Source organism: Podarcis cretensis (assembly GCF_951804945.1).
Source record: "Podarcis cretensis genome assembly, chromosome: 12".
NCBI lineage: Eukaryota > Metazoa > Chordata > Lepidosauria > Squamata > Lacertidae > Podarcis > Podarcis cretensis.
Window position 1 is genome coordinate 2,339,216 of NC_137181.1, and position 18,531 is coordinate 2,357,746.

General features: G+C 51.4%; 1 protein-coding gene across 1 annotated transcript; it reads left to right on the plus strand.

The window, feature by feature from the left end:
* Window positions 1-2,783: 2,783 nt before the first annotated feature.
* Window positions 2,784-17,378, plus strand: LOC307199108 (zinc finger protein 212-like). Its single transcript, XM_079946747.1, has 6 exons — window positions 2,784-2,896; window positions 4,850-5,236; window positions 8,785-8,911; window positions 11,575-11,688; window positions 12,153-12,266; window positions 14,433-17,378. The coding sequence occupies exons 1-6, from the start codon at window positions 2,873-2,875 to the stop codon at window positions 15,797-15,799; spliced, it is 2,133 nt and encodes a 710-aa protein (XP_079802873.1). The 5' UTR covers window positions 2,784-2,872; the 3' UTR covers window positions 15,800-17,378.
* The last annotated feature ends 1,153 nt before the right edge of the window (window positions 17,379-18,531 follow it).

Below are 18,531 nucleotides of genomic sequence, written 5' to 3' on the forward strand. Positions count from 1 at the left end.
GGATGGAGGGATGGATGGATGGACGGGTGGGCGAAGGAGTGAGTGGCAGCCAACAAGCCTTGGCCGAGAGCCCGGCAGGCGCAGCCAGGAAGGGCCTCCCCGGAGGAGGAGGAGGAGGAGGGAGGCGCAGAGCGGGGGGGGGGGGAGGGAACCCCAGGGGTCATCTAGTCCAACCCCCCCAAATGCAGTGCAGGAGTCAAAGCCAGGGCCGGATTTACGTATAAGCTAAACAAGCTATAGCTTGGGGGGGGGGTCCCCAAAAAAACGTAAAGGGGGGAAAAACTGGATGTGCATTTCCAAAATATAAGATAAAAAAGCAAATAAAGTAAAACCTACATCCAGCAATAGTGTTTTGTTTTGTGCAGGTGCCTATGATGTAAGTCATGAGCCCCCCCCCCTGCTCCCTAAAATACCACTGGTTTGCTACTATTATTTCATGTTACAGCAAATTTCTAGAGACTTCGTAAATTGTGTTTCTAAAGGAATTTTTGTTCTTGCCAAATGCCAATGTGTTTGCATTCTTAAGTTTGTTATGAATAAAAAAATCCTTTTAAATTAGAGCTTAATAATTATTTCACTACAGTATTAATATACTTCTTCTTAATTGTATTTCAGTTCAACAATTAGCCTGCTCCCTAAAATATCACTCATTTGCTCCTTTCTATATATAGAGTGCCTACATTCTGCATGGACTGGTCGCAGGGCAATATGTGCAAATGGCTTTAGATACCTATCAGGTCCATAAATGACCATATAGCATATATTCAGTACAAAAAACATGGACAATTTGTTGTTGACAAAGGACAGCTGGACATAGAAAGGGCCCCATTACCTTCAGGAGCTGAGGGCCGCATCAAACCTCAATCCGGCCCTGGTCAATTGTAGAATCTGACAGGTGGCTTGTCCAAGCTCTTGTTTAAAAACCTCCAGTGAAGCATGGGATGGTAGCACTGTAGAGGGGTGAGGGACTCCTAAGGGTCATCTAGCCCAACCCCACACTCCGCAATGCAAGAATCACAGCCAAACAATCCCAGACAGGTGGCAGTCTACTTAGAAATGAATCGGAACTGTAGAATTGGAAGGGACCCCTGGGTCATCTAGTCCAACCCGCTTCCACAATGCAGGAATCACAACCAGCACATCCCTGAAAAGATGGCCATCCAAACTCTTTGTTTCAAAACTTCTGAGGAATCACGGAATCGTTGAGCTGTAAGAGTTGGAAGGGCCCCTCATCTAGCTCAACCCCCTGCGATGCAGAAATGGCAGCAGAAGCATCCGGGGGTGGTGGCTGTTCAGCCTCTGCTTAAAGAGGAAGGGGACTCCACCATTTTCTGAGGGAGCCCCTTCCACCGCTGTCAATCAGCTCAGAAACTTCTTCCTGATGTTTAGCCAGAATCTCCTTGTCATGGGTTCGAGTCCTACCCTCCAGAGCAGAAGGAAGCAAGCTTGCTCCTTCCTCCATGTGACAGCCCTTGAGATATTGGAAGATGGCTCTCATATCTCCTCTCAGACTCCTCTTTCCCAGGCTAAATGTACCCAGGGCTCCTTCAACCGTTCCTCATCAGGCTTAGTTTCCAGACCCTGGGTCATCTTGTGGCAACTGTGGAATCTCCTTGCTTGGAGGTTTCTAAGCAGAGGCTGGATGGCCATCTGCCAGGGGTGCTTGAGCTCAGGCATGGCCAACAGGTAGATTGTGATCTACCGGTAGATCACTGGATGTCTGTGGTAGATCACTGGTAGATCATTGGCTCCCCCCAAAGAAGCTGTGGCTCCCCTAAAAAAAGCTCAACGTTTTACCTTTACCTCCTCCCTGAAAAAAACAACTTTGACCTGAACCTCAAAAGGGGGGGGGGGGGGTAGATCACTGCCACTTTTTAACTCTGTGAGTAGATCGCAGTCTCTTGGGCGTTGGCCACCGCTGCTTTCGTTGAGATTCCTGCACTGCAGCGGGTTGGACTAGATGACCCTCAGGGTTCCTTCCGTTCTACAATTCTATGTGTCTATGATTCCATGCGGGACGCAGGTGGCGCTGTGGGTTAAAGCCTCAGCGCCTAGGGCTTGCCGATCGAAAGGTCGGCGGTTCGAATCCCTGCGGCGGGGTGCGCTCCCGCTGCTCGGTCCCAGCGCCTGCCAACCTAGCAGTTCGAAAGCACCTCCGGGTGCAAGTAGATAAATAGGGACCGCTTACCAGCGGGAAGGTAAACGGCGTTTCCGTGTGCGGCTCTGGCTCTGGCCAGAGCAGCGATGTCACGCTGGCCACGTGACCCGGAAGCGTCTCCGGACAGCGCTGGCCCCTGGCCTCTTAAGTGAGATGGGTGCACAACCCTAGAGTCGGAGACGACTGGCTCGTACGGGCAGGGGTACATTTACCTTTTATGATTCCATGCATGTGCCCTTTGCCTTCCCTTCCAATTCTACTCCGATTTACAGGCCCAGGCGCTCTACCTGACCTACCTCACAGGGTTGTTGTGATGGGGACGTTATTTGAGGACGGGGGAGCCCCACGTCTGCTACCTTGTGCTCCTTAGAGGGGGAAAAGGGGGGTTATCAATGCAATGCCTCGAAGGCATGAATATTTGCCTTTGCTTTCGCTGAGATGCATTGCAGCGGGTTGGACTGGATGACCCTTGGGTAGCCCTTTTCCAGGAGTCCTGCTTCGGCGCTGTGGCATTTCGAGCCAGGCGCTCCTCCAGCCTCTGGGTGGCGCTGCCGTGCGCCTTGGAAGCGGGGAACTCGGCCTGCGCCCGCGCGCATGCGTACTCCGCGCTAAGAAGGACCGGAGAGAGAGAGAGAAGGACCTTCTCGCTTCGGGGACCAGTTGGCTGGGGAGGGGGCGCGCATGCGCAGTGGCTTCACCTAGCGGGCGCCGGCCATGGCTGAGTGGACTCCTGCCCAGGTGAGAGGGGTTAACCCTGCGCTGCCCGGGTGGGAGGAGGGGGAGGGGCTTTAAATGACACCCCCCCCGGCTGGTCACCATTTAAAAGTGGGGGGGGGGAAGGACCTGCAAAAGATTTCCCCAGGTGCTTTTGGGGGGGGGGACATTGGAGCCCAGATTGGTTTGGGGGTCTGCCCCCCCTCACTGCATCCTTTTTGGGGGGTCCACAGGTGCCAACCGGAATAAAATATTGGGGGTCCAAGCAAGCCCCGCCCCGCATAATCGATCACACACACCCCCCCTTTGAATGGCAATGGCCATCAACTTTTTTGGGGGGGGGCTGTTCCCCTCAAATATTTAATTGTGGGGGGCGAAGAGAGCTAAGCCCCCTAGGAATTGGCTTCATGCAAGGATGGGGGGGCTGATTGGTGTTCTGAGGTGGGGAGGGGTGAAAGGGAGGCAAGGAACCACCTTCTCCCCCCCCCTTCCTGGCTGATCATGTATTTTGGGGTGCATGGGGGGGCTGAGGTTTGAGAGAAAGGCGAGGTTTCAGTCTTTCGGCCCCAGGACTTACCTATTTTTATTCACTCTTTTGCACTGATCTCCCACCTTTCTCTCTTCCCTACACAAAAACACACACACACACAGAGCTCAAGGGGCTGGCCATGGTTCTCCCCCCTTTTTACCCCCACAACAGCCCTGTGAGGTAGGTCGGGCCGAGAGAGGCAGCGAATGGATCCCAGGGTCACAGACAGCGAGCTGCACGGCCAAAGCAGGGGAGGATTTGAACCCGGGTCTTCCCTACCCTAGCCATTGCACCACACTGCCTCTCCTGTGGTGGGCATATCCCCCCTCCCCCCAAAAAACAGAGTTTCTCCTCATGACAACACTGTGAGGCAGGTTAGGTGGAGAGGCGGTGACTGGCCCCCGAGATCACGTCCGGTGAGCTACACAACCAAAGTGGGACTCTCTCCACTACTCCACCACTGGCTCTCTCATCTCCCCAGAGGATATACAGCCCTGAATCTAGTCTGCTTGCTCATGTGAAAAACTTGGTCCCTCTTTTGGCCAATGCTCAACTGATAAACTATTAAAATACCATAAATTGGGCTTGCCGATCAGAAGGTCGGCGGTTCGAATCCCGCGACGGGGTGAGCTCCCGTTGCTTGGTCCCTGCTCCTGCAAACCTAGCAGTTCAAAAGCACTTCGAAGTGCAAGTAGATAAATAGGTATCACTGTGGCGGAAAGGTAAACGGCGTTTCCATGCGATGCTCTGGTTTCGCCAGAAGTGCCTTAGTCATACTGGCCACATGACCCGGAAAAACCGTCTGTGGACAAACGCTGGCTCCCTTGGCCAATAAAGCGAGATGAGCACTGCAACCCCAGAGTCGTCTGTGACTGGACTTAGCTGTTAGGGGTCCTATACCTTTTTTTTAAAAATAAAAATAAATAAAAGATCCATAGACATAGAGAGTATATAGAGCACGGCGCAGGTACTCTGGCCAAACAGGACATTAACTTCAGAAGCAATATTATTATATTGCAGAGAAAAATTAACAATAAACTAAGATATACAAAAAGTTAAAATGACAATAGATTAAAGCTGGCTTCCACTTTCTTAATGCCAAAAGAAAATCGTTCTTAGCAGGCGCCCAAAAAGAGTACAGCAAAGCTGCCTACCTGGTGTCTAGAGGCAGGGAGTTCCAAAGATCAAGTTTTTGCAAGTGCTGACAAAACGTTGCCATTGTGATGCAAGTTTTCCGTGCCAAGCGGATGTCACAGTGATTCCGGCACTGTGGAAAGCCCCCCTCTGCCTCGTCTTGCCTCTGTGTCTCCTTGGTCTGGTCTCCCCCTTCCTCCTGACACTCTGTCTTTCCGCTTCCTTCTTCCTTTTCCCTCGCCTCTCTTTCTCCAGCTGCCCCCCACTCCTTCGCGAGCTCCCTTGCTCTGGTCTGACCCCCTTCTTGCCCGCAGGCTTGGGAATGGGAGGTGGAGCCGCAACACCTGGCCTCCTTCCAGCCGCCGGCCCTCTTTGACCAAGCCGCCGAGAGGGAGATCTACCCGACGGCCGAGATCTCGCTCTGGACCGTCGTGGCTGCCATTCAAGCCGTGGAGAGGAAGGTGGACTCCTATGCCACACGGCTCCTCAACCTGGAAGGCCGGACGGCCACAGCCGAGAAGAAGATCTTCGAGTGCGAGAAGACCGAGCTGGAGTTCAGCAACCACGTGGCCGCCCTGGGGACCCTCATCCAGGAGTACGGCCTGCTCCAGAGGAGGCTGGAGAACATGGAGAACCTGCTCAAGAACCGAAACTTCTGGATCCTGAGGCTCCCCTTGGGACCGAAGGGAGAAATCCCCAAGGTAAGAAGGAAACAAGGTAGGTTCAGAAAAGGGCCACCAAGGGGATAGTACTGTTTTGGGGGGACGGGGGGGGGGGCAGGTGTGGGGGACTCCCTGGTCCTGAATGGGGCAACTGTGCCTCTGAACGACCAGGTGCGCAGCCAGGGATTCATTTTGGATTCACAGCTGTCCATGGAGGCGCAGGTCAGTTCTGTATCCAGGGCAGCTGTCTCCCAGCTCCATCTGATACGCAGGATGAGACCCTACCTGCCTGTGTACTGTGTTGCCAGAGTGGTGCATGCTTTAGTTATCTCTTGCTTGGACTACTGCAATGCGCTCTGCGTGGGGCTACCTTTGAAGGTGACCCGGAAACTACAACTAATCCAGAATGCGGCAGCTAGACTGGTGACTGGGAGTGGCCGCTGAGACCATATAACACCAGTCCTGAAAGACCTACATTGGCTCCCAGTACGTTTCCGAGCACAATTCAAAGTGTTGGTGCTGACCTTGAAAGCCCTAAACGGCCTTGGTCCAGTATACCTGATGGAGATCTCCACCCCCATCCTTCAGCCCCCCAGAAACTGAGGTCCAGTTCCGATGGGCCTTCTGGCTGTTTCCTCCATGCGAGAAGTGAGGTTACAGGGAACCGGCAGAGGGCCTTCTCAGTAGCGGCACCTGCCCTTTGGAAAGCCCTTCCATCACAATGTCAAGGAAATAAACAACTATCTGACTTTTAGAAGACATCTGAAGGCAGCCCTGCTTAGGGAAGTTTTTAATGTTTGATTTTGTCACTTTTTTATTATGAATATTCTGTTGGGAGCCTCCCAGAGAGGCTGGGGAAACCCAGCCAGATGGGCGGGGTATAAATAATAAATTGTTGTTATTATTATAGAACAATACGCCTATGAATCAAAGATTCCTAGAAAGGTAGATTTGGAAGGGACCACAAGGGTCATCTACTACAACCCCCTGCAGTGCAGGAATCTTTGGTCCCTGATGCGTGTGCCATTGCGCCAGGAGCTCAGGTTTCCACTCGCAAAAGACTTGCCAGCCAAGAGAGCCACTCTTAACCCCACCATACCCCAAACAGCAGGCCCAGGAGAGGGAGGGAAGCCCGTCCAGGAATTTTTATTCATTAAAAGTGCATCACAGACAATAATCACTTTAACCACTAGATTAACCAACAAAAGCCTTAGTTTTTGAAGTGCCACATGGGTATTATTTGTCCGCTGGATAGCTCTCCTTCTGGTTGGAGTCGGACTGGAAGAGGCAGCTAAAAATATTTAAACAGCGACCAGCTTTTGTAGCCTGCTTCTGCAGAATGAGTGCGGTGAACAGAGCAGGTCTATGAACCTGATGGACCCCTTTGGACTGGCTGTGTGCTGATGGACCTATACATGGAGGTGCTATGTTGCTCTGTTTTCTATGTCATCAAGTTTATATACTGCTTGATGGTTAAAAACAAACAAACGAGCCACCCTCAAAGCAGTTTACAGAAAAGGCAAAACAACAAAACTATCACTAAGAAAAATTAATAATAATAATAATAATAATAATAATAAATTTTATTTGTATCCCGCCCTCCCCAGCCGAAGCCGGGCTCAGGGCGGCTAACAACATTAAAACAGTGTGACATTATAAAACATTATAAAAATGAATTAAAATCAAAATTGATGGCAACCATAAACTAAAGCTTTGTAAAGATTGCCAGAGGAGGGGGTCAGGCTGCGCCCTGACCAAATGCCAGGTGGAACAGCTCTGTCTTGCAGGCCCTGCGGAAAGATGTCAAGTCCTGCAGGGCCCTTGTCTCTTGTGACAGAGCGTTCCACCAGGTTGGAGCCGCAGCCGAAAAAGCCCTGGCTCTAGTTGAGGCCAGCCTAACCTCTCTGAGGCCTGGGACCCTCAAGGTGTTTTTATTTGAAGATCGTAAGTTCCTCTGTGGGGCATACCAGGAGAGGCGGTCCCGTAGGTACGAGGGCCCTAGGCCGTATAGGGCTTTGAAGGTTAAAACCAGCACCTTAAACCTGATCCTGTACTCCACCGGGAGCCAGTGCAGCTGGTATAGCACCGGATGAATGTGATCTCTAAGCGAGGACCCCGTAAGGAGTCTCGCTGCGGCATTCTGCACCCGCTGGAGTTTCTGGGTCAGTCTCAAGGGCAGCCCCACGTAGAGCGAGTTACAATAATCCAGTCTGGAGGTGACCGTCACATGGATCACAGTGGCTAGGTCAGGGCGAGAGAGGTAAGGAGCCAACTGCTTAGCTTGGCGGAGATGAAAAAATGCCGCCTTTGTTGTAGCTGCAATCTGCGCCTCCATGGAGAGGGAGGTATCGAAGATTACACCCAAACTCTTAACGGACGGTGCTGGCACTAATTGCACCCCCGCAAGAGATGGGAGTTGCCCCCTCAGTCCCATGTCGTCCCGTCCCAGCCAGAGGACCTCTGTCTTCGAAGGATTTAACTTCAGCCGGCTCCCACGTAACCATCCAGCCACAGCCTCCAAGCATCTGATCAGTGTGTCTGGGGCCGAGTCCGGGTGGCCGTCCATCAACAAATAGAGTTGGGTGTCATCAGCATACTGATGGCAGCCCAGCCCAAAACTCCGGACAAGCTGGGCGAGGGGGCGCATAAAGATGTTAAAAAGCATCGGGGAGAGTATTGCACCCTGAGGCACACCACACACCAAGGAGTGGCGGGATGACAATTCCCCCCCAAGCGCCACCCTCTGTCCCCGACCAGAGAGAAACGAGTGCAGCCATTGAAGGACTGTGCCCTGGATCCCCACGTCGACAACAATTTACAGCATTTGATGAGTTGAAGTAGCAACAGACTAAAAACAGGTCGAGACTCCCATCAGGGTAAGATGGTATAAGTAGAAATGTTTTAGAGGCACCGAAAAACATACAGCGAAGGTGCCAGCCTGATGTCCGTGTTGCTATTACTATTATTAGTGCTATTGTTAGAATTTATTACCCACCCTTCACCCCAAGGTCCCAGGACAGGTCACAACAATTTAAAAGCATCATTAATATTGGAACACAGTATTAAACACGGTGTGTAAGAAGAATCGCAAAAGCAAGGTGGGTCCTGAAAACATACACCTGAAGGGTCAGAGGCTACGGTCATGCGTCTCGAGCATCCACCGAAAGCTGTACTATGAAGGCACCAGATGCACCTCTGGGGATGGAGTTCCACAACTTGGGGGCTGCTACAGAGAAGGCCCTCTCTGTTGTCCTGGGCCACCCCAAAGAGAGCACACACAGACATACCCTGCAGATTTGGCACCCAAGAGGGTCTGTAGGGAAGGAGGCGATCTTTCAGGTATTCCAGGTGTTCTGCCTTCACTGCTGGGAGCAGCACTGCCTCTGCATACCAGTATCTGGAAACCCCAGGAGGGGAGAGGGCTCTCCTGCACGGATCCTGATTATGGACTACCTGTGTGAGAACAGGATGCTGGAGTGCATGGACCCGTGGCCTCATCCAGCAGGGCTCTTTTCATCTTCTTATAATGGCAGCCATGATGGAGGCCTTGGTCAGCATTTCTGAGTCACGGGTGGCTCTGATTTTAGGTTCCCGTGACCTTTGATGACGACGCAGCAAGCTTCGCCCCCCAGGAGTGGGCCAGTTTGGAAGACTGGCAGAAGGAACTCTACCGGAATATCACCAAGGGGACATACGAACCGCTGATCTCCCTGGGTAAGTGGCTGGAATTTCTTTCTCTTTTCTTTTTATTTGTAAAGTTCTTTATTTAGTTTCATTTCCTAACATTCACAAAACAGAGAGAACAAGTCGTGGCTATGGATGAAGATTAAGAGATGAAAAATAAAGCCCCATTTAGGGAAGTTTTTTTATGTTTGATGTTGTTGTTTTTTTAAAATAATCTTTATTAAATTTTCAAAAGGTTACAAATAGCAAAGCAAAAAAAAAAAAAAAAGAAAGAAAAAGAAAGATAAGAAAAAAGAAGACCAGAAAAGAAAAAACAAAACAAAAAAAAAAATTCCACCTTTTAAACTCATTTTCCTTAACTTCTTTTCAAGACTTCCCCACATCTCCCCCTATTGTATTCCATCTTCAGTTGTTTGTTCAAGCAAGTTTTCCACTTAATATCCTAAAACATAATTTGTTTAAAATCACTTAACCCTAATTTAATTAAGATAATTTTTCATAATAGAATTAAGCTTTAGTTCATTGTTATACTTTAGCCATTTATTCAGATATATACCTTAACCCTATATATAGAGAAGAAAAAAAAAAATTAGATATACCCTTCCTAAGGTTGCCACTATTTCCCCTCCACGGATTCCCCATTTTTATAGTAATAAAAAAGCCTATAATTTTTATACTCCTAAAGCAAAGAAAGAACAGACCCCCTTCAGACTGTTAGGTCTCACCCTTCCCTCCCCGGTTTTCATCCCTAACCAAAATCCATTTGGTCCATCTTTTTAGCCTGGTGATCTTTCGTCCGAGGCACGCAAGTCTCTCTCAGTCCCTTTCAGCCGGTTTCTTCGAAAGTCTCTCTTGCTTAGCGCCCAGGGTCGAAGATGTATTTTCTCGATGCTGACCGTGGTTCTTCCAATGAGACCTACTTGTTTGCAGGCGGTGCTCCAACACTGTTTCCAAAATCTATATGTCCCAACTAGTCCGACTTTCACCTTGGTCGATTTAAGGTTCTTCTTAGCAGGTCTCCAGTTCTCTTTTCTCTTCTGTATCATCTCAGCCATCCCTTCTTTCAGCTCCTCCTGCTTGGCAGATGTCTTCTCTTCCTCAATCTTTGGTTCTTTTTCTTGTCCAGCTGCCTGTGTTTTGAACAACGAGTCCTTTTCCAATTCAGTTGGTATATCTTCAGATAACTTCGGGTTTGAGGGGCTCGTAGACAAAACAAGGCGTTTCTCATTCATCTCTAACAACTTTCCCACGAGAGAGGTCAGCTTTTCCAAGCCAGCACGTATTTCCTGTATTCCCTGTTTTAGTTCCATTCTTGTAATGTCCAAGAATCCCCTCTAGAGGGATTCTGGTTACTTAATGTTCTTTTCCCCTCCGACCCAAAAGTCGAATTTGTTTGTAACAATCTTTCTTTGTTTCCAATATTTTGTAACGATATAGCCGGTTAAAGTTTCAACTTTCAATTCTTCCGACTTTGACAGCTAGTTTGACAGCTGTCAAATGTTTCTATAAGTCCTCAGCAGGCTCTTGACTCGGGATACTCCCGGGCTTGAGAAGAATGGTACTTAATTCAAACAAAGTAAACTCTAGTCCTCCAGCACGTTAGCTTAGTCCTTTTAAATCCGTGGAATTTATATCTTTATCCAATCCCGACAGTTCTTCCCGCAACCTTAGTTGACAGGTCCTTGCTTTGAGCTGTTTACAATAGGGGGGAGACGGACTTCCTTTTTTTCAACTCCCCCGCTCGTGCCAAATCCAAAGCCAAATATATTGTAATCCAATTTTCAAATTACTCACGGGTTGTTGTTCTTGCTTTTAAGTCCAAATTTAATAGGAAGAAGTTGGCGCTGACCGAAGAATGGCATGCGGCTTCGCTCGGCAGGGGAAGCGAAGGACTCACAGCACTATGCCGCTCCCTGGCACCCGATCTGTAGCCTTTAAAAAGGCTCCTTCACGAGTCGGGGGGCGCTTATGGTGCCCGCCGAGTCACCATGTCCACGGGCTCCGTGCCCGTGGTTTTTAAGGGTCCCTGTGTCGCCGGCACGGCAAGACCCAACCCCCTGCTGAGCCGATTCCCTCCGGAGCTCGGAGGGAATCCGCCATTAGCCAGTTGCGCCAACCCGGAAGTCCTTTTTTATGTTTGATGTTTTATCGTGTTTTTACTCTTCTGCTGGGAGCCACCCAGGGTGGCTGGGGCGTAAATAATCAAATAATAATAATAATTAGCTACAAAATAGGCACGTAGCATGCGCAGAGCTTCGCATGGGTTAAAATAACCCAGGTCCAAGTAAAGTATATCAACGTTATCAGAGCATCAAATATAGTTCCAGATTTGCTAGGCTTGTAACGGGGGTTGCCTTGAAAATGATGGTTCTGCTGCATGTGTCGTAAAAGAACGCCAGATCCAATGAAAAGTGCCTGGAGGTTCTAGTCCTTGTCAAAATCTCAAATTCTCCGTGATGGCTCCATTGCAGAGTGAGTGTTGCCAAATGCCTAATGTTAGGATTTTGGGTTGTTCTCCACTGAATTGCAATTACTGTTTGTGCTGCCCAGATCATATTCAAGACCAGTTCTTTGGACAAGAGGCTAGCATTCCTTGGAAAAAGGAGTGGAGCTGCCGGGTTTGTTGTCCGTCAGATTTCCCCTCAGTGACAGTGACTTTCAGCACCTGCCTTCTGATCTGCTTCCCCAAACAGACTCTGCCATTTCCAAAGCTGACATCCTCCCCCCAATGGGACAAGCGGAGCCTTCCCGTGCCACGGATCACGAATTTGTGGGGGGCAAGGGCTTCTCTGCAGAGCCCAGAGCAGGTGAGTCGAATTTGGAAGGTGGGTAATAAAGATTTGCCATTGTGGCTAAAGCGTCTGTCCTGCCCTGTCACTTGCGGACAGCACAGAAAGGTGTGTGTGGGGGGGGGGGGAACAAACTGAACAGGAATGAAATATGCAAACAGTGAGTGTAGGGCTAAAGTGCTGCTGGGCCACACACAGGTCTGCTGGGTCTCACACCTGCCCAGAAAGTACATTCCCAAAAGTTAAATCCTTGGAGCCTAATCCCAGAAGTGAGAGGGCTGGCGGACATACTCAAGGGTGAGGAAAGGAGGTGCACATCTGTGACCAGGTGCCGAAATCTGACCTGGGCCTCCAAAGGAAAACAAGGCCCGTGCATAATCTAGCCAGCATCTCGGTCAGTTTTCCGCCAGCGTTGCTGGTTGTCTCTGAAACCTGCAAGTCTTCTGCGTCCGTTGCAATGCACCTGTTGCTCTCGTTGCCAGACGTGGATCCCTTGCCTTCCAAGGAGGATCTCTTGACCTGGATTAAGCAGGAAGAGCTTCCCGGGAGAGGGAAATGGGACCTGGAGCGAGAGATCCCCTCAGTTCTTGGCTATGGTGAGTGTCCCTGGCATTAGATGTGATTCTTACATTGCCCTTGGGGTGACTTCCAGCTCTACAATTCTAGGTACAGTGGTACCTCGGGTTAAGAACTTAATTCGTTCTGGAGGTCCGTTCTTAACCTGAAACTGTTCTTAACTTGAGGTACCACTTTAGCTAATGGGGCCTCCCACTGCCACCGCGCGATTTCTGTTCTCACCCTGAAGCAAAGTTCTTAACCCGAGGTACTATTTCTGGGTTAGCGGAGTCTGTAATCTGAAGCGTCTGTAACCTGAAGTGTCTGTAAACCGAGGTGCCACTATATCTGTGATTCTGTGCCCTGAAAGGCAGAGATCTGGCTTCCAGGTTGTCCTACTGTTTCAATTTTTTTTAAAAAAATATTCCTCCTCCTTGTTTACGTAATATCTAAATTATGTCTGCACCTGTTTCCATATTAACTGGATCTTAGCCGCTTCCTTAATCAGAGGAATTCCGGTGCTGCTTTAGATCAGCTGTTTCCAGCCATCCTGATGCCCTCCGGACGTTTTGGCTGCAACTTCCAGCGGCTCAGCCTTCCCCCCCCCCCCTTCCTCTGGGCTGGGAGGAAGACTTTGCACTGAGCTTCACTTCCGCGCTGCTTTGTCGTGTCGTCAAAGGGGCTTAAAACAAACTGCGGTTAGTTTCGAAAGCCCGGGTGACATCACCAGGGCTTGACCTTGGCTTGTTTTGAAACAGACCAGGGTTTAACCCCGCCTGCTTCCCAGGTCACAGCAGGCCAAATATTCTGTGAAACCGAAAGGACAAGCTGGCAAAGTCCTTTTTCCCAGTCACGTGGGGAAAAGGAGGAGGGAGGGGAACTGCCAGCCCAAGGCTTTGCTCTGGCTCACTCCAGCTCCTGCTTGCCGTGCTGTGCCAAGGATTAGCAGGAAATGCGAACGGACCGGGCTTCCGGGCTCTCGATTCTCCAGGCAGACAAGGATGTTCTGGATCTTCTTCAATTAACCACACCAATCGTGCCATTTAAGGAAATGTCACGGGGCCACAGCGGCAGCCTCTGGGGCACCCGGAAAAGTGGAGTCCACTTGCCTGTGAATTTCACATGCTTCTATAGAGGCCGTCACTCACCTTAGCTTAACATATGCATAGAAATTAAGTCACATTCCCAGAGGAAAAGCAGGCCTGCGTTGTCAAATCTGGACACCCAGTTCAGCAGGAACAAGGTGCCTAACACTTACTGAGCCAGTTCAAGGATAAGTTTTTCCTGCACAAACATTCCTAACACAGATTCTCCACCCAATCAGATTCTTCGCACAATCTCCTTTTATGCACTCTCTTTTTGCATCTCTTCACACGCAGGCTGCCTAGAATTCCCACCACAGGGTAATAATAACAACAGTAATTTTATTATTTGTATACCGCCCATCTGACTCGGTTTCCCCAGCCGCTCTGGGCATCTCCCAACAGAATATTAAATACATGATAAAACATCAAACATCACAAACTTCCTTAAAGAGGTCTTTTGCTATCACACGCTGGCGAGATCATTTTAACTGAAGATGCTGCAGGGACCTTTTTCATGAAAACCCGGGCACAACCACCCAGTTATAGCCCTCCCCCCCAAAAAAAAAATATTGTTAAGAGGACGGGGTGTTCGCTAAAACCTCTTGAGCTCCCTCCAGAATATTTCTGATATTTCTGTTCCAAATGAGGGTTGTTGGTATGTTTTTTTGCCTGGTGCTGACGAACAAGTCTCGGGGAGACCTTTTCCTGGAGCGTGTGGCTCTAGTGTAGGAAGCTGAGTGTTGGAAGATTCAGGTGAGACGTGATGAAGCCCTTCTTCACATAGCACATAGTCAGTCTCTGGAACTCTCTCCCACAGGAAACATTGATAGCCACCAACTTGGAGGGCTTTTTAAAAAAGGATTAAACAGATTCGTGGAGGCGAAGAGGGCTCTCCAGGGCTACTTGCCATGATGACTGTGCTTAGCTTCTGTAGTCTTCCCCAGTTGCTGAAAACCACAGGAGGGGAGATGGTTGGTTTTGTGTGCAAATCCTGCATGCGGTTTTCCCTTTGGATGGGCACTGTGAGAACAGGATGCTGGACTAGATGGGCCACTGGCCTGATCCTGCAGGCTCCCCTTTAGGTCCTTAATCCTTGCCTGTTCCCTTTTCTGCCTCCCCCAGATGACAGCGCTATGATCAAGCGTGAAGAGCGTAATCTGAGGGCGGCTCCCAAGCTCCCTCCGCCTGCCCAGGGGCTGCTGCTGCCCGGGGTGGCCAGCGAAGACGTCTTCCAGGCCCCCAAGCCGGACGGAGGCTGTGAGAGGCAGGGCTGTCCTCGGGGGGAGAAACCGGCCCCTCCTGCACAGAGGCCCGAAGAGGAGCACCCCCCAAGGTCGGGGGGCTGCTGCGAAGGGCCGGAGGCGGCAGCCCCTCCGGACGCCAGCCCCAAGGGAGACCCCTTCCCCTGCGGCAAGTGCCGCGACGGCCTGGCCTACGAGCAGCGCTTCCCCTTGCCCCAGGGCGCCCATGCGGGGGGTGAGGAGTACAGTGAAGGCGCGACGGCTGAGCCTGGCCCGCAGCAGATCTTGGAGCCCGACGGTTCCTGCGCAGACTACAAAAGCAGCTTTGGGGACCAGGCCTTATCCCAGGCGGCAGAGAGACTCCACACCTGTTCGCTGTGCCCCAAAAGCTTCCGTCTGAAGACCAGCCTCCTGATCCACCAGCGGACACACACGGTGGGCAAGAGCGAGAGTGCCTTCGTCTGCGCCGAGTGCGGCTGCGGCTTCAGCCACCAGGGCCAGCTGACCCGGCATCAAGCGGTCCACGCCGATCGGCCGCACCAGTGCTCGGAGTGCCCCAAGGCCTTCAACCGCAAGTCCAGCCTGGCGGTGCACCTGAAGACACACCGCGAACGGCCCCGGCCCTTCCACTGCCCGCAATGCGCCAAGACCTTCATCCGCAAACAGCACCTCGACGACCACACCCGCACGCACACGGGCGAGAAGCCCTACCAGTGCCCCGAGTGCGAGAAGCGCTTTGCCGAGAAGTCCAAGCTGACCAACCACTACCGCATCCACACCGGCGAGCGCCCCTACCGTTGCGGGCAGTGCGACAAGCGCTTTGTCCGCGCCCACCACCTGGTCAAGCACCAGAGCAGCGTCCACCAGGCCGGCGCCAAGCCGCACGCCTGCCGCGATTGTGGCCAGACCTTCCCCCACGCCCAGGCCTTCATCAGCCACCAGGCCAGCCACGCCAACGGCGAGAGGCGCCACCGCTGCACCGAGTGCCTTAGGACCTTCGCCCGCCGGAAGTACCTGCTAGAGCACCAGCGCATGCACACGGGCGAGAACCCCTATGCCTGCCTCCACTGTGGGAAGCGCTTCCGCTACAAACAGTCGCTCAAGCAGCACCTGCGGCTGCACGGCGGCGAGCAGGCGCCCGCAACACCGATGCCGGGCCCCGAGCAGGCCTTGGCACCCAGCGGCAGCAGCAGCAACGCCCCACTGGAGAAATCTCTCTTCCCCACCAGCCTTTCCAGCGGGACCTGAGGGCACGCTGCAGACAGACAGCGCCCCCTCGGCCAAATAGACAGGCGGGCCACAAAGCCAGAATCCCTTTTGTGACCTTGAACCTCCCTTTGGCATACGCTCCCGCTGGTGGGGATGTATTTTTGCCAACCGGGGCTGAAGCTGCAGGCGGATGAGCGGCCGCCTGAGCGCTTTTGCACCCTGCTCGCCACATTTCGTTTTCCGGAAATGCTTCGAGAGCAAGATGGAATGATTGAGAACGTTGGCCAGCACTGGCGCTTTCTGGCAGTTGCCAGAACCGTCTCAGCATTCAGTCTTGGGCAGCAGGATGCCTGAGATGTGGTTGTGTGAATCGGTCCTGTCCAGTCGTCATTCGGTCTCTGTACTGTGGGTGGAGCGAGGATGCCAGTCGTTGCTCTTTGGCCTCACAGCTTCCTCTGCCTGTGAACGTCCACAGAGAGAGGCAGGCAGGCAGGCATTGTAGGCTCCCAGCTCAGATCCTCGTGCCCAGCAGCCTTGGAGAAGCTGCACACTCTCTCTCCGACCAGCCTGCCTTACAGGTTCATCGTACGGATGCGCCAAAAGGGGAATGGTGCTGCGGAAAGGAGATTTGAAGAACAAGAAAAGGCAGGAAGGCGGACCAGAGAAGTTTGTGCATCAGGGCTGACCCATTCAAACTGCGGAGAAATATAGTACTAGGAGCCTTCTGACTGGTGGGGCATTAGAAGTAGGCCCAGGCAATTCTGTGGGGCACGATGGACTGCAGCGGTTGTAGGGAAAGGGGGTGGTTCCACTGAGGCTGAGCAAAACAGCTGACATGTTTCTGATTTGCCTGCCTGCCAGAACGTGAAATTGGCTCTCCTGCAAATAGTTTTACCTGGGCACCCAGAGACCAACATTAACCTGTCTGTTCCTACAAGCTTCCCTCTGGGGCGCAGCACCTGGGATCTGCTCTGCCCCATAGCTTTCCCCACATCACAGCCTACCCCCCACCCCTCCCCATGCTCCTTGGTCTCCCAATTTCCTGCCTAGATCACCCTGTGCTCCAGAATCTACAACCCCGCTGGCTTTTTCTCTAGGTTTTCGGCGCGTTTCCTTCTTTTTAGAAAACAAAACAAAACACGGGCTTTTACACATCCTTTGGTTGTTTTAAGTCCTTTAAGTCTGCTCTGCTTTGGCCCCTCTGCCAATTTAGCAGGTTGCACGATTTCTGGAGCAGCTGCTGTTCGGAGTCTCTCTTTCGCTGCCCGTGTTTCGTGACAAGGCAGCCTGAGCGTTCATCGCAAGACAGAACCCAGGGGGGATTTGCAGAAGGCGAAGAAGAAACCAAAGATGTAATGAAGGATCCGTCTTAGAGAAGGACTGGGCTGAGGTGTCCAAGAGGCCCAAATGCCAGGGCAAGTCGAGACCGCTGAACTTGCCCAACCTTCTGCACAGACTGCAATATATATTTAAAAGAAGCACACAGCGTTTGGGGGGCCTGGCACTCCTGCTCAGCAGCCTCAGCTGCAAAAATTGCAATTTTAACTTTTAGCTTTTTTAAAACAAAAACAAAAAACGGGGGATATTAATAAAGATTTTGTATTGGTTCTTTGGATAAAGCTTGCGTGTTTCTGCTTTGAAAGGGGAAAGGCAACTGGAACCCTCCTTAAAACGTCATACATTCCATGTGATATAAGTGGAAACACATATATTGGAAACAGCATTGGAAAACACTCTAAACCTCTGGAAACCCTTTAAAAACCAGCAGCAGTTACTAGATTGCCGCCAAACTTCCTTGCTCAAACCCCAGCTCTGCACAGGCCTGCAAATTCAGTGCAAAGGCTCTGGGGTTGCTAGGTGCTGTTTATGCACCATTTCCATGCTCTTTTGGGGGGCCTTTTTGCCCCATTTTGTGCCACTTCCAGGTTCGTGGCAATGTGCACCATTGTGGTCACACGTGACTCGGGACGTGTGTAAATGGGGAGTTTGCTGTATTGCAAGACGGGCTTGTTTATTCATTGCCCGCCCTCCACCCTGATTTCACAGCATCAAAACGCAATATCAAAAACAGTTTAAAACAGCTGACAGCCCTGAAGAGAGAAATAAGGTGGGTCTGAAACCAGACATCTCGAGTGTTGGAAGCCAGGGTGGAGGAGAGGTGTGTCCTCAGCATCCTCCGGAAGCTGTGCAAGGAAGGGGCCAGGCCCATATCTTTTGGGAGGGAGCGCCACAGTTTAGGGGCTGCCATAGGGAAGACCTTGTACCCTCTGGGCCTCTGCCACCGTGAGCCTCTGAGGAACTCCCAGGAGGACCCTGTCTGCCGGTCTCGGCATCCAAGAGGGTTCCTAGGAAGCATTTGGGGCATGAGTCGTATAGGGCTCTAAACACCATCATGTGCACCTTGAGTTGGGCCCAGAAATGAACTGGCAACAAGCGTCGCTGTTCTAAAACGGGTTACGGGAGATCAGGATGCAACCCCAGCCAGTCATTTGGCTGCTGCTTTTGGGACCAAGTGTGGTTTCCAAGTCGTCTTCCAGGGCAGCCCCACGTGGAGAGTGTTGTAACAGTCCAATCTGAAACACAGCCAGAGCATAGAGAACAGGATCCGCTGCTTCCTTGTATAAGAGGAAGAGGCGAAATGGGGCATCTCTTCTGTAGGTACCATTCCAGCCTATTACAGTGGCCAGAAACAGACTTGGGCTAGGGCAGTGGTTTTCAGCCAGTGTGCTGTGGCACCCTGGGGTGCCTTGAATGATCACTGGGGAGACATT

Excerpts from the sequence above, each read along its gene's own strand:
- LOC307199108 (XM_079946747.1), top strand. The coding sequence starts at position 2,873 with ATGGCTGAGTGGACTCCTGCCCAG. Across the intron at positions 2,897-4,849 it reads CTGAGTGGACTCCTGCCCAG|GCTTGGGAATGGGAGGTGGA; the intron begins GTGAGAGGGGTT and ends TCTTGCCCGCAG. Across the intron at positions 8,912-11,574 it reads CGAACCGCTGATCTCCCTGG|ACTCTGCCATTTCCAAAGCT; the intron begins GTAAGTGGCTGG and ends TTCCCCAAACAG.